Source organism: Nanorana parkeri, unplaced genomic scaffold (genome assembly GCF_000935625.1).
Source record: "Nanorana parkeri isolate BGI_ZX_2015 unplaced genomic scaffold, ASM93562v1 scaffold644, whole genome shotgun sequence".
Classification (NCBI taxonomy): domain Eukaryota; kingdom Metazoa; phylum Chordata; class Amphibia; order Anura; family Dicroglossidae; genus Nanorana; species Nanorana parkeri.
This window is the reverse complement of record NW_017306912.1, coordinates 1-14,746: the sequence shown is the minus strand read 5'-3', so window position 1 is coordinate 14,746 and position 14,746 is coordinate 1. Positions and strand designations below refer to the sequence as shown.

At 51.3% G+C, this 14,746-nt stretch overlaps 2 protein-coding genes across 2 annotated transcripts; both read right to left on the bottom strand.

Annotated features, from left to right (window-relative positions):
* Nucleotides 1-4,924: 4,924 nt before the first annotated feature.
* On the bottom strand, nt 4,925-10,358 carry LOC108792442 (zinc finger protein 2 homolog). The gene is made up of 4 exons (XM_018563229.1): nt 10,283-10,358; nt 9,227-9,295; nt 6,833-7,009; nt 4,925-6,504 (listed from the first exon to the last, which is right to left on the bottom strand). Exons 1-4 carry the CDS (start codon nt 10,356-10,358, stop codon nt 4,925-4,927), a joined length of 1,902 nt encoding a protein of 633 aa, XP_018418731.1.
* Nucleotides 10,359-11,042: 684 nt separating this feature from the next.
* Nucleotides 11,043-12,225, bottom strand: LOC108792456 (protein ZNF783-like). The gene is made up of 2 exons (XM_018563245.1): nt 12,201-12,225; nt 11,043-11,263 (listed from the first exon to the last, which is right to left on the bottom strand). The coding sequence occupies exons 1-2, from the start codon at nt 12,201-12,203 to the stop codon at nt 11,129-11,131; spliced, it is 138 nt and encodes a 45-aa protein (XP_018418747.1). The 5' UTR covers nt 12,204-12,225; the 3' UTR covers nt 11,043-11,128.
* Between the last annotated feature and the right edge of the window lie 2,521 nt (nt 12,226-14,746).

Sequence of the window (14,746 nt, the reverse complement as noted above, 5' to 3'; positions counted from 1 at the left end):
GGGGGACTTTGTGGACATTCAACCAAAAGAGCCTTTGTGGGGTCAGGTACTGATGTTGGGTGAGAAGACCCGGCTCGAACATTCCAATTCATGCCAAAGGTGTCCATTGGAGGTCCAGTAGAGTTGAGTTGGGCTCTGTGCGGGCCACTCGAATTCATCCACCCCAAACTGGTCAACCTATGTCTTCAAGGAGCTGGTTTTGTACACAGGGGACAGTCATGGTGGAACAGAAGAGGACCTTCACCAAATTGCAGGACACTTCAGACACACATCCTCCACATCAAACTGGAGGATGTGTCAGTGCAATCAGTGTTCCAATTCATACCAAAGGTGCTCAGTAGGGTTGAGGTCAGAGCTCTGCAGGACACTCAAGTTCCTCCACAACAAAGTGGTCAGACCATGTCCTTATGGAGCTGGCTTTGTACACAGGGGACAGTCATATTGGGACAGAAAAGAAACTTCCTTAAAGGAGAACTATGGGGTCAGGGCTTTTCCCCATAGTTCTCCTATGGGTTACGGGAGAACACAAACTAGCGTCCTCCCGTCACCCAAAGGTCAGTATACCGCGAGCTATCCTCATAATTCTCATTTAAACGACAAGGTTGGAAGAGGACAATTGTCTGACATGTCTTTGTATGCTGTAGTATTTACAGACCCCTCCACTGGAAATGCCCTCCTACCCTTTTTTGCAGCTATATAAATCTTCACTCTTCTAGAATGGCTTTCCACAAGATTTTGGGGTGTATGTAGGGGGGGTGTATTTGTGCCCATTTGTGAGGTAAGGTACTGATGTTGGAGAAGACCCGGCTCACAATCCATGTTCCAATTCATCCCAGAGGTGTTCAGTAGGGTTGAGGTCAGGGCTCTGTGGAGGACACTCGAGTTCCTCCACACCAAACAACTAGTCCAACCATGTCCGCTCCCGGATGACACCATTGGAGAGGGTGTCACCCCCTTTGAAAAGCCAGGCACTCAGTAATGGACCGAGTGCCTGACAGCTATAGGAGAAAGAGGAGGGGACCCAGTGGTATATCTTAACCCCCCCCCGCCCCCCCCCCCGGGTGAACGTCCTCTCCTCTTTCTGCTTGCGTCGAACGCCAAGATGGCTGGTGGCAGGTAACAGCACGTGACGTCACGGCGGGCTGTCACCCCATGGCCGCCCCAGGTGACACCATGGCTCGAGATGCCCCTGATTTATGATACAAATGATCCGTTCGATGTGATAATTTCACTTGACAAGGTGGGATTAAAACTAGGGATGCACCGATACCGTTTTCCTGGTATCGAGTACGAGTAACGATATTTGTTTTCTGGTACTCGCCGATACATAATACCGATACCGGAAGGCCCATTGGGGAAGCCGGGCGGCCTGTAATGACTCGCCGTCCGGCTTCCTGATTAGCTGGGAAACCGTCTCCATGCTCCCTCATCACCAGGTGACAAGGAAGCATGGAGCTGGCTTTCTGGCCAATCTGGAAGCCGGGGGGCGGGTAACGACTCGCCGCCCCACTTCTTGATTGTCCAGCTTCTCTCAACCATTACCCACCCCCGGCTTCCTGATTTGCCGGGAAGTCAGCTCCATGCTCCCTGTTGACTAGGGATCGGGTTAGTCATCAGGAGCATTTGGGCGAGTACCAGTACTGGTATCGGCGCATCCCTAATCAAAACATTTTGAAACAAGTGTATCTACCAAAATAAATCAAGGCAACTGGACTTGTTGTATTTTTCTTGGTTTACTGTGGCAGGGACCGACTGGTCAGGATCATTTGCACATGTGTGGTGCCCTCCGGTGGCAGGGTATGTGTATACACGGCTCGGTAAAAGGATTTGCAGAATTGTTTTATTAGAAAGAAAGAAATGTTTTCCCGAGAAGACGTAACAGACATGCGTCGTATAAATAAGGACAGAGCTCTACATGTAGTACATAATGGATCAATGCGTTAGAGTGCGCCTCTACTTGGCTCACACTGGGAAGAGTAACAGGTACACTTTACCATAGGGACCCTTCAGCTTCCCCTGTGATACTCCTATGCTTACCCACAATGCCCAATACTGGAGCGGCCCAACGCCGAGCACTGTAATGGGGGTGTCGAGCTCGGCACATATTTATATATATTTACTGTATACACCCGGTGTGATTCGAGTGCTCAGAAGCCTTCATATTTATTGGCACGGATCAGTATTTTTGTTATCGTGGTGATGGGGTGCCCACTCACGGATTCTGACCACACCCCACTACAGCAAATGCGTTGGATGTTCTGTGTTGTCATTTGTGGACTGTTTTTGGACTCTCTGGGGGAAAATGTATCAAAACTGGAGCAGTTGCCCATGGCAACCGATCACCAAAGCCGTAGCCAGCTCCTTTTGCACCCGAGGCAAGAACAGAAAATTGTGCCCCCCCCCCAACAGACGTGTGATGTCACCCAACGCTGCACACACGAGGCATCATGTGACGGCATACGCCCCGCCTCCAGGATGACGGCGCACATGTGCAAAATGCGCTGGTGGGCAAATCCAAAATAGCATAAAAATGTGTTTAGTTTGACAAAACTAATGAAAACATTTTTAGTTTCTGTTCATTTTGCCAAATTTTTAGTCTTTGCACATGTCTAATAGTATGTGTGCATGAGTGTGCGTGGGTTTTTTTTAATCATTATTATTTTTGACAGCTCCCTCCTCCGCCCCAAAAGACCCCCCGTCGCTGCTTCTGCCCAGAGCAGCGGGGGATCCGAGGAGAAGCTGGAGCCTGTGACGCCCCTCTTCTCCCTGCTGAGCCAAAGCTGTTGGCCACCTGGAGTCCCTGTTGCCATGGCGCCCTGTGCTCGCCATGGCAACAGGAGCGAGGGGGCACAACCAGGCCGGCCCCTGGCTGCACCCCCTCTCAGCTGCGCCTGAGGCGAGTGTCTCACTCGCCCCATGGTAGCTACAGCCCCGCCGATCACCTTCTCTCTTCAGTTTGCTCAGGTAAGATTTGAACATGAGACAGAGAAGCTGATTGGTTGCAGTGCAAAGCGGCTCCAGATTTTGTCTGCTCCGGTTTTGATAAATTCCCCCCTCTGACTTTTTGTTTGGCGCTCTCATTAGACCTTATACACAAAAATCTTCACCTTTGGCTCCCCTTGTTTTTCGGGACACCTAACTTTTGATGTGTGGCCTCACCTGAGCCATTGTGGTTTATCGCTTTCTGACCCAACTTCCGTTAATTTGAACCCAACGCCTCGCCTCTGGGAGTCAGAAGGGAGCGTGCGCTCTCCTGTGTACGTTTCAACTTGCTTAATGGCCCCCAGCCAATGTTTGAAAAGAAGAAGCAGTTCTGACTCCAGTATTCCCCTTCTCCTCCTTTCCAGCACCGTCCCCGGAACTCCTCCGTCATGTCCAGCATTACCCAGCCTAGAGGACTGAAGACATACCTTAAAACTACAATATCTGAAGGGTCAGCCTACCCAAAAGTGATATTTCAGTTGTAATTGGGGTATGGTGAGCAGGATCATCCCCTGGCTCCCTATGGGTCCTGGATACTCCAACAGTGAGATCTTCCTCTCATAACTACTCTGATCACCTGGAAGTGTTGGGTGTCTCCAATCACATCTGAATGTTGCAGCTCCTCCTGTTACATTCATAATATAAAAATCCAGCAGGGATAGTGGGCGCTCCTCATAATGGGCACAGCGGGTGTACAGACCCGGGAACTCAGCACAGGGATGGGGGGAGCTCCTCATAATGGGCACAGCGGGTGTACAGACCCGGGAACTCAGCACAGGGATGGTGGGAGCCCCTCATAATGGGCACAGCGGGTGTACAGACCCGGGAACTCAGCACAGGGATGGTGGGAGCTCCTCATAATGGGCACAGGTGTACAGACCCGGGAACTCAGCACAGGGATGGGGGGAGCTCCTCATAAGGGGTACAGACCCGGGAACTCAGCTCAGGGATAGTGGGCGCTCCTCATAATGGGCACAGAAGGTGTACAGACCCGGGAACTCAGCTCAGGGATGGTGGGAGCTCCTCATAATGGGCACAGCAGTGTTAACAGAACAGAATTGTCTGGATCCGTTTCAGCTGCAGCGCTATACTGAGCTTAGGGTGACGGGAGGACGCTAGTTTGTGTCCTCCCGTTACCCTAAGGAGAACTAAGGGGGAAAAGCCCTAAACCCATAGTTCTCCTTTAAAAGGAGAACTATGAGGGGGGGTGCTTTCCACTCACCTCATAGTTCTAGCCGACCGGTGGCAATGAGACTGTCACAGGTCGGCTCAGTAGATCGGGAGGTGAGCGAACACATACCGGCGTTCGCTCACCTCTCGGTCCTGTTACAGCTCTCTGCCGTGACAGGGGAGGGGCTGGATTCCCCCCGCTCCGATCCGCCAGCGCTGACTGGCGGGAACGGATGGGGGAGGGGCGGGTACAGCTGGCTCTGCCTCTAGATAGGCAGAGCCAGCGGTCACTCACGCAGTTGGGTGGATCCAGACATAATTGTCGAGATTCGTTTCAGTTGCGGCGTCTCACTATATAGGGAGCTGTAGCTCACGGTATACTGAGCTTAGGGTGACGGGAGGATGCTAGTTTGTGTCCTCCCGTTACCCTAAGGAGAACTATGGGGAAAAGCCTTAACCTCACAGTTCTCCGTTTAACAAAGCATTGCCAAGTGTATGGCCAGCATAACAACCAATCACAATGCTCAACCCAAAGCCCACCTACAGCTTGATGTACAATACACACCAGAACGCCTAAGCCAAATCCAACTGACATAGAAATACCATTAATGGATAGGCTGACCCTTTAAGACCCATTTTAATTAGTCTTCAGCAAATCAAGTGCTACTTGGCTGTGGCCTAGGGATGAACCTAGGTATCCAGACACAATACCAGCACCACATGGCCACTTGTATCCGAGTCTGCTGTCTGAGAACTCAAGTTCGCCGTCTAACTACTGCTCTACAAGAATGACGCCCGTTACAACAGGCGGAGGGACGGTCTGCTCGCTGACCTCGTGTGTCTTCACGTGGACCTTCAGCTGATAGTTGATGCTGAAGCTGCGCGGACAGCGGCTACATTTGTAAGGTCGCTCCCCGCTGTGACCCCGGAGGTGGATCTTCAGCGTGTAGGCCTTGGTGAAGCTTTTCTCGCACACCTCGCACTTGTACGGCCTGGCCCCCAGGTGGCTTCTCCGGTGCTCGACGAAAGAGGAGCAGTCGCTGAATGCCCGCTCGCACTGGCTGCACTTGTAAGGCCGCTCGCCGGTGTGAATTCGTCTGTGCACGGTGAGGTGGGACTTCTCCCGGAAGGTCTTGCTGCAGACAGTGCAGAGGTAGGGCTTGGCACCCGAGTGGATGCGCCGATGGCGCACCATCGAGGAGTAGTCGCTAAAGCTCTTGGCGCACTCGGTGCACTGGTAAGGCCGCTCTCCGGAGTGAGTCCTCTTGTGGACGCGGAGGTGGGACGTGACACTGAAGCTCTTGGGGCACTCCGGACACTGGTAAGGGCGCTCTCCGCTGTGAATGCGCTTGTGTACGGTCAGCAGGTTGTTCTTGGAGAAGGCTTTGTGGCATTCGTCGCACTGGTAAGGCTTTTCTCCTGAGTGGACTCTGAGGTGGACCTTCAGGCTGTAGGACTTGCTAAAGCTCTTCTCGCACATCTCACACTTGTGGACCTTTTGCGGCTGGGAGGTGGGCTTGGCTCTCCGGAAGCGGCCGGCCTCGTGCGCCCACTCCTCGTGCGTGGTCTGGTGAATCTTCAGCCGGATGTTCTGCGAGAAACACTTGCTGCACTTTGGACACTGGTAAGGCTTCTCTCCGGAGTGAATCCTCTGGTGGACCTTCAGGTTGTACGATTTGGTGAAGCTCTTCTTGCACACATCACACACATGGCAGTTGTTGGTGGCCAGCACAGGTAAAGGGCAGGAGGGGTCTTGCTGGAGAAGCAGTTTCACCTCCTTCAGCCTGCGGTCCAGCCGGTTGTGATGCTCCTGGCGGTGCCGTTTCAGGGTCAGTTTGTCGGGAAAATGGCTGGTGCATTCTGGACATTTGTAAGGGTTTTCTTCGGTGTGTAACCGGCGGTGGGATTTCAGGTAGTCCCCTCGAGAGAAACCCTTACCGCAGTCCTGGCAGAGGAACGGCTTTTCCGCGGAGTGAACCCGCGCGTGGCTCCGTAGACGGTAACGGCTGGGAAAGGCTTTCTTGCACATCTTGCAGGGATATAACGAATCCGATCTTCGCAGATTAATATCATGATTCTTAAGGCGTTCGAGAACGACGGAAGCTGAATTCCTCTTCATTGAGAACTTCTTCTGGGATAGACCATCAACAACGTTCGTCAAAGAGACACCAACCAGCTGTCCACCTTTTTTCATCGGTCTGAGTACCTCATTAACACAAGCACTTGTCTTTGTTATCCTCCTTGACCTGCCATGAGTTCTGGCGCGGAGCTTTGATGGCGATATGTGTTCTTTCTTAATGGTCGGCGTATCATGGAAGTCCACCATCGCTGAGTCTTCAGAGTTCATGCAATCTGCAGGAAACAATTATTATCAGTAACTTACTACAGCTGGTCAGTTTCCGGCAGAATCACCCTAAATATATTCAGAGCAAATAATTTCCATCTACATTATGCGTGCCTTACAGGGGCCACGAGTGGTCAGCAAACATTTTTGGCTTAAAGTAGAACTGTATTCATAACCTGGAATATACTCTGTAACAAAGCTCTGTTCATATCGCAAGCAGTGTCAGTAATGTAGGTGAGATCCCGGCCGCTGAGAGCTGACAGGTCTACTTCCTCTAATAGGGTGATGAAGCAGCTTCCCCTCTCTAGGACTGGAAATGTGGTTGGTGTTCCTTACCTAGCTCTAGTTTAGGGGTCTCAAAGTACTGGCCCACGGGCCATCTGAAACCAAGACACAAGATTTTACGATGCCAGGTGTATTGGGGCAACCAAGGGGTCCTGGTGTTCCAACTTGAGTGCATGGAGGAGGCACAGGACACAGAGGGATGCTGGAATTCGGGGAGCAAGGAGGTGCCTGAAACACAGGGTGCAGATAAGTCTTGAAGGGCACAGGGGTTCTGTTTCAGGCAAATGTGTTGCTCGCTATCTCTCCTCACTCTCTCCCCTGGCTGTCTCTCCTCTCTCCTGGATCTCTCTCCTGGCTGTCTCTCCTCGCTCCCTCTCCTGGCTGTTTCTCCTTGCTCTCTCTCTCCTGGCTGTCTCCCCTTGATCTCTCCTCATTCTCTCTCCTGGCTGTCTCTCCTCTCTGCTGGCTGTCTCTCCTGGCTGTCTCTCCTTGCTCTCTCTCCTGGCTGTTTCTCCTTGCTCTCTCTCTCCTGGCTGTCTCCCCTTGATCTCTCCTCATTCTCTCTCCTGGCTGTCTCTCCTCTCTGCTGGCTGTCTCTCCTGGCTGTCTCTCCTTGCTCTCTCTCCTGGCTGATAGGGATGCACCGATACTAGTATCGGTGCCGATACTGAGTATTTGGGTGAGTACTCGTACTCGCCCAAATGCTCCGATACCTAGCACGAGTACTTCCTGTATCAGGAAGCCGGGCAGCGAATCATTACACGCTGCCCGGTTTCCTGATTGGCCAGGAAACGGCTCCATGCTCTCAAGTCACTTGTGATGAGAGAGCATGGAGCCGACTTCCCGGCCAATCAGGATGCCGGGTAGCGTGCAATGACGCGCTGCCCAGCTTCCCGATTGGTCAGGAAGCTAGAAAATCCGGAAGCCGGGCGCCGTGTAATGACGCAGCGCCCGGCATTCTGATTGGCCGGGAAGCCGGCGTCATGCTCCCTCGTCATCTCATGAATCCTAATATTAAGAAAGTGACCTTAAAGCATTAGTTTGTATTGCTTTAGAAAAAATTTGACCTGTCCCTTTAAGAAAAAGTATCGGTAATTGGTATCTGTGAGTACTTGATCAAAAGTATCGGTACTCGGTCTTTAAAAAGTGGTATCGGTGCATTCCTACTGGCTGCCTTTACTCGTTCTCTCCTATCTGTCTCTCCTCGCTCTCTCCCCTCACGTGACCCCCACGGAAGAAGAAAATGTGCCCAGTGTCCCCAGGTCATTTGAGTTTTCAGACCCCTGCTCTAGCTTGTCAATCAAGCAGGAAATGTCCAGGCCCCACCCACTCTGCACTTGTTGGACATGTCTCTGTTCCTCGCTCATCTGTGTCCCTTCTCTAATGAAAAACATTCATCTGTGTCCCCCTGGAGCTGAACACACTGATCTGTGCCTTCTCTAGTGGAGAGCTGTGTCCTGTCTCTTCCAGAGAGGGTTTAGCAGTGTCTTGCTTCTAGCATGCAAACGGGTTGGGTGTAATTTGCACAGGACAAGCCCAGTTGTCAATCTAGGCCGTTCCCAAAACTCGCCCCTTTGGGCAGATGTGACAAGTTCTCTATGGGAGATGCGGCAGGAAGCACATCTATATAAATGAATCTCCTCCCAGCATCAGTATTGGGATCCTGCAGCGGAGGCACAGAACGGGCCATGGGGTGGGACAGTTCTGGGAGCTAAGAGTCAGTTTCATGGTGAATATTTGTTATATGCAGAACGTTCATGGGAATTAATGCGACTTACAGGTGAAACTCGAATAATTAGAATATCGTGCAAAAGTAATTGCAGTAAGTGCTGCAAAAGGGGCCCAAACCAAGTACTGAGTACATATGCATGCTTGTACTTTTCAGAGGTCCGATATTGTTCTATGTACAATCCTTGTTTTATTGATTGCATGTAATATTCTACTTTTTTGAGGTTGTGGATTTGGGGTTCTTGGGGTTTTCATGAGCTGTAAGCCATAATCATCACAATTATGACAAATCACGGCTTGAATTATCTTGCTTTGCATGTAATGAGTCTCTCTCATATATTAGTTTCACTGCATAAGTTGCATTAGTGAAATAAATGAACTTTGCACGGTATTCTAATTATTCGAGTTTCACCTGTATATAAATAACGCACGGAGGGGAATTTATCAAAACTGGAGCAGACACAATCTGGCGCAGATTTGCACTGCAACCAATCCGCTTCTCTGTCTCATTTTCAAATCTTACCTGAGCAAACTGAAGAGAGATGCTGATTGGTTGCCGTGGGCAACTGCTCCAGATTCTGACTGCTCCAGTTTTGATAAATTCCCCCCTATGGTGCCTTTAGATGTAGATTAAAGTGGGTGAGTTCAAAAGTTGTCAATAAGTCACAACAATGAACACAACCTTGGCGGCAGCCATGTTTTTCTGGTGTTACTCACCTTCCACCCGCGGGTCGTCTTCCTCTTTCACGCGTATCAGCAGGAAGTCAGAGCTGTGAGTGGGGAATCCTGGGAATAAAATGACAGCTATGATGTAAATTGCAGAGCCAAACCGATGGAAAATGTCAGGCCCTAATAACATGGTGGGAGCAAGCTTGCTAAAAGAAAGGGTACCTGTCAATGGGTACATGCACCCCAAACTGGCTTGGAAAGAGGGGGGGGGGTGCAGCATCCAGTATGAGGCTGCAGTGCACACATCTGCATTGCTTAAAGGAGAACTATGAGGGGAGGCGTGCTTTTCACTCACCTCATAGTTCTAGCCGACCTGTGACAATGAGACTGTCACAGGTCGGCTCAGTAGATCGGGAGGTGAGCGAACACATACCGGCGTTCGCTCACCTCTCGATCCTGTCACGGCTCTCTGCCGTGACGGGGGAGGGGCTGGATTCCCCCCTCCCCGCTCCGATCCTCCAGCGCTGACTGGCGGAACGGACGGGGGAGGGGGCGGGTACAGCTGGCTCTGCCTCTAGATAGGCAGAGCCAGCTGTCACTCACGCAGCTGGGCGGATCTCGACATCGATGTCGGGATTCGTTTCAGTTGCGGCGTCTCAGTATATAGGGAGCTGTCGCTCGCAGTACACTGAGCTTAGGGTGACGGGAGGACACTAGTTTGTGTCCTCCCGTTACCCTAAGGAGAACTATGGGGTATGCATGTCTCTGCGCCCCATAATGCAATATGCATGCATGGCTATCAATGGGCACTGCAGGATGAGCTGTGGAAGCAAATGCTTGAACTCTGCCTTGAAGCAATGTTACAAATGTGTGTATTTTATGCGCCCCTGGTCCAGGGCCCTCTGGGGAAGAAGCCTACTGCTATCTCATGGTGACTTTTCAGTGTAGGAGATCATAAAGAAAAAAACACAACATGTCTGTCTGCTCTCTCTCTGTTCTCTGTGTGTCATTGGGAAGAATTCCCTTCCTGTCCCAGAGACACAACAGGAAGTGACAGGAAATCTCTCCAAACCGAGGGGCAATTCCCTCTTAGACAGTTGTCACCTAGACAGGCGTGCGCATTGGAAGATTTCCCATCACTTTCTGTTCCAATGACAATGGAGACCTCAAACAGATGCATCTCCCAGCAGGGACACCAACCCATCCATAAGACAAATACACAGTTTTGGCTTTAGATACACTTTGTCCAGTTGTGGACACGGGGTGTACTACACGCAGCCAAAATGGAGGTACATGAGGCGAGTATAGTATGCTCTGTCCTTCTGCCCCTCGCCCACGCGGACTTGCTGCCAATTCCTGGCTGTCAAAATGACAGCCGGGAGTTGCTGCGTATATACAGGAGCTGAGCTTCAAATTTCAGTTGCTCTGGTCCATCGGGGGGTGTACAGGGGGGAGAGTTGAAGTGGGTAAGGAGGATTTCTAGAAATAGTCACAATCCTCTCCTCAGTTGGGGGCCCTCTATGTCAGGGGGAGAATACAACCTCAGCTGTTGAAGGACTGCAAGTCCCATGAGAAGACTGTGGCAGCCACAGGCATGACTCGCAGAGGCAGATGCATCATGGGATTTGTAGTTTGGAGTGTCAAGGTTGCCTATCCTGCTCCTTGGCTCCATCTTGTGGTGGGAGTGTCGTGTGAATGTCATTCGCTCGGCTATACGCTGGGCAAACGCATTATAAATCAGCCCCTAAGCTGCCCTGTTGCGTTTGGAATTGAAATACATCAGGATGGTATGACTCACCCCCAACTTCAGACCCGGATTTCTCCTTCACGCATAGCGGGGTGCCACCGCCCAGCAGGAAGCTGGAGGTGAGGAATCCTGGGAAGAGAAAAGTGACAGCTGTTGGATAATGTGCACTGACGCTCCGCGGTACCCGCACTGTACTGACTGCGTCACCTACCCAGCGAGGACACCGCCTCATAGTTGTCCTTCATCACCGCCCGGTACAGGGTCTTCTGCCACTTCTCCAGCATCTGCCACTCCTCCTCCGAGAAATGCACCGCCACGTCCTCAAATGTGATCGGCCCCTGGAGGGGAGGGGGAAGGGAGACCATCGCTGACACGAGGGGGGCCGTATGGGTGACATACAATACAGGGCATATTATAGGGCCGCACATTAGAAGGTCACTCCAGCCAAAAATGGCTCATAGATGGAGACTGATGTGCCGGGTCACCCGCTGGGGGCTCCAGTGGCCCGCCATGAATCCTGACTTTGTTCTCGCCCAAGTTTTGGGGTGTTTGGCTTCCCAATGGGGGTGGAGATAATTCTACAAGAGGGATGGTGGAAGCCCCTCATAGTCCAACATCTACCAATCAGTGAGCTGTTTCCGGATGGAGAGAACCCTTTACATAGAATCCTGCTGGAGGTAAACTGCAAAGACATGGAATGCCGGTCATCCCAACTCTCCCGGACGTTCTGGGAGTCTCCCGGTATCAGATAGCAGCTCCCAGCCGCCCGGGAGAGAAACACTTTCTCCTGGAAAGGTTTACTCTGCTCGATCCAGCAGAGCAAAAAACTTTCCCTGCTGTCTGTTTTTTGTTTACTCTGATATCAGAGCCGCCGGCTGCCGTCAGAATAAAAAAAAAAACCCCCAAAAAAACCCCAGCATAGGAATGAATAGCTAGATTGCTATTGGCTATTTGAATTTGCAATAGCAGTCTAGCTATTGCACCCGCCCACTGCTACTGTATATCAGCAGAGGTGGACCTGAAGTTCTCCATCAGCTCCTCTCTCCGCTGATTGACGGCAGCACAGGGCGGGTGCAATAGGCAGCTTGTTATTGGCTATTGCAAATTGAAATAGCCAATTGCAATCTAGCTATTCATTCCTATGAGACCACCATAGACCCTGCACATTCCAACATAGATCTTGCACTGCCCACCTGAGTCCCTGCAATCCCCACCAGAGACCCCCCCCAGAGCCCACCATAGATATAAACAATATACTACAGTAATATGTATTACCATACTGGAGAGGAGCTCCGCCTGGTCCATAAACCCCCGACTCCAGGGACCCTGCAACACAACACACACCGTGTTATCAGAAGATGCCGGGAAGCTGTAGAGGACACAGAGCAGAGAGGATGCTGGGAGGTGTAGTTTATACAGAGCAGAGAGGATGCTGGGAGGTGTAGTTTATACAGAGCCGAGAGGATGCTGGGAGGTGTAGTTTATACAGAGCCGAGAGGATGCTGGGAGGTGTAGTTTATACAGAGCAGAGAGGATGCTGGGAGGTGTAGTTTATACAGAGCAGAGAGGATGCTGGGAGGTGTAGTTTATACAGAGCAGAGAGGATGCTGGGAGGTGTAGTGTATACACAGGGCCGGCCTTAGGCCTTTAGGCGCCCTGTGCGAGAAAGCTTTACAGCGCCCCTCAGTGGCCACACCCCCGTAACCACACCCATTTCCCCAATATCCGCACCATTTAAAGACTCCTATTTTGTTAACTAGAAAAAAATGGTACATGCATGAATCTATAACCGGCCTTTATAGCAGGGCGCACATTGGGAAGGCTTACAACAATACAAAACACAAAAATTCCCCAGCCTCAGCCTGCCAGCCAGCCTGCAACCAAACAAGTAGCCCTGTCAACAGTATGCGTTAAAATCAGAGGTTTATAGATTCATGCATGTACCATTTTTTTCTAGTTTGAATATTTTGGGTTAGGGGGACGCACTGGAGTCCCAGCGTGCATTTTTGGTTGCTGGGCCTCCAGTGCGTCCCTTCAGAGAGGAGAGGAACGTTACCACCAAGTAGCAGGCCCAGAATGGGGGAGCTGGACGTCTGAAGATGAATAAAGGTTAACAAAAAAAAAAATTGAGATGCACCAATACCATTTCATCCAGACCGAGTACTCGCCGATACCAATTACCGATACTTTTGTTCAGTGTCATGTGACAGTTTTTATAAAACAATACAGACTAATGGTTTTAAAACAGTGGTGGAGCGCCAGGACCCGGTCACAGCTGCAAGCGCTGCGACCCTGGTAGTTCTGCCACTGACTCCAAGCTGTAGAAGACTACAAATCCCAGCAATACATTATACTAGGGTTGTACCGATACTGGCCATTTTCACTCGCGAAAATGCCCCGATACTAAATGCTGATACTGGCCCTTATACTGGCCCTAAATTTTTTAACTGATTCAGCTTCCGTAAGGTCCCGCTCTAGCTGGGGAACCTGCGGCAGCCTTTTGGGGACGTGCAGAGGATCTCAAGAAGGGGGAGATGTGCGGAGGGTCTCAGGAGGGGGAGACGTGCGGAGGGTCTCAGTTAACCCCTTGATTGTCACCATGACACACTTCTAGCGGGTTCACATAAAGACACGAGACTGCTGGATCACATACAATGAAATACACATCAGCCAAACATTTATCATTGTATATGCAAAGAAGGAATTCGTGCTGTGTGAGAGAAGTAAACCCAGGCAGACAGCCACTCACTGCATGCACCACCCTAACTCATGCATGGACATTCACAGGGAAGCAAAGCAGGCTGATACAACATGCAAAGACAGAGAAGAGTCTGCACTGACTGTCTGCAGAGCCACAACTCAACTGGCATGACATGGGGCAACCCTGGCCGAAAGCATGATGGGCGTTATACCTGAGGTGACGTCACTCCTGCGCACTGTGCTGGCTGGGCACTGCAAGAATCTATGCAGAGGGTACGGACGGAAGTGACGTCAGGTCTGCAGGAAAATGGCCGCGGAGACATTTCCCGTCATCACGCTTCGACCTCTATTGTCCGGAGATCTAACTCTGAGCGTGCGTAGTACGAGAATGCCGAAGGGAGCGTAAAACCAACGGGACTGATCTACGCATGCGCAGCAGAGATGTACGCCTTTGTATCTGCGCATGTGCGGAGCCGGTTGTGAGGCTCCTTTGATATTTTCTCACAACCTGAGTGGGGAGATCATCGGTAGCCCCGACGCCCCGCCCACACGGGTAGGTCACGTGCCCTGGCAGTGGTGCCAGGGAGACGGCTGGTGAGGAGGCTGTTCCCCCTGGTGACCCACCCCCAAGGTACACAGTACTGCCTGGGAGATAATATATTGGGGTTGTGACACCGACAGGGGAGACACTGGGAATACAAAACTGATCTGTGACAATTAGACCTTCGCAGGATAATTTATTGCTGTGCTGGGTGCCCCCATGTTCTGCGCTGCAAGCTGCAGCAGTCGCTCTTCGGTATATGGCACTGGAGCTGTTCCGCGGGGGCGGGCTTAATCTAAGGCTGTGGGCCGGCTCTTGGGAGGAGTTCTACAATTATTAAAAGGAATTGATGACTGGATGATTTTACACTGACACTTGTCTCACTCTGTGCTTGGGTGGCGCCAGCAGCAGATCGGAGGGGGAAGGGCCAGAGAGAAGCCTGCGGGGTCAGAAATTCAGTATGAACGCCTCCCAGCGGGTAGGTTCCCTAATGCGATCATGTGATCTTCCAGAGGAAGGCGAAAAAAATGCTACAATGGGCATCTCCTGTATCATGTCTGCAGTCTCTGACCATCTCCTG

Bases quoted from the DNA above. Each gene is read 5' to 3' on its own strand.
- LOC108792442 (XM_018563229.1), bottom strand. From the start codon at position 10,358: ATGCATCTGTTTGAGGTCTCCATTGTCATTGGAACAGAAAGTGATGGG. The intron at 9,296-10,282 runs GTGACAACTGTC...TTTTATTCCCAG, and splicing joins CAATGCGCACGCCTGTCTAG to GATTCCCCACTCACAGCTCT. The intron at 7,010-9,226 runs GTGAGTAACACC...CCTGTGTTTCAG, and splicing joins AGACGACCCGCGGGTGGAAG to GCACCTCCTTGCTCCCCGAA.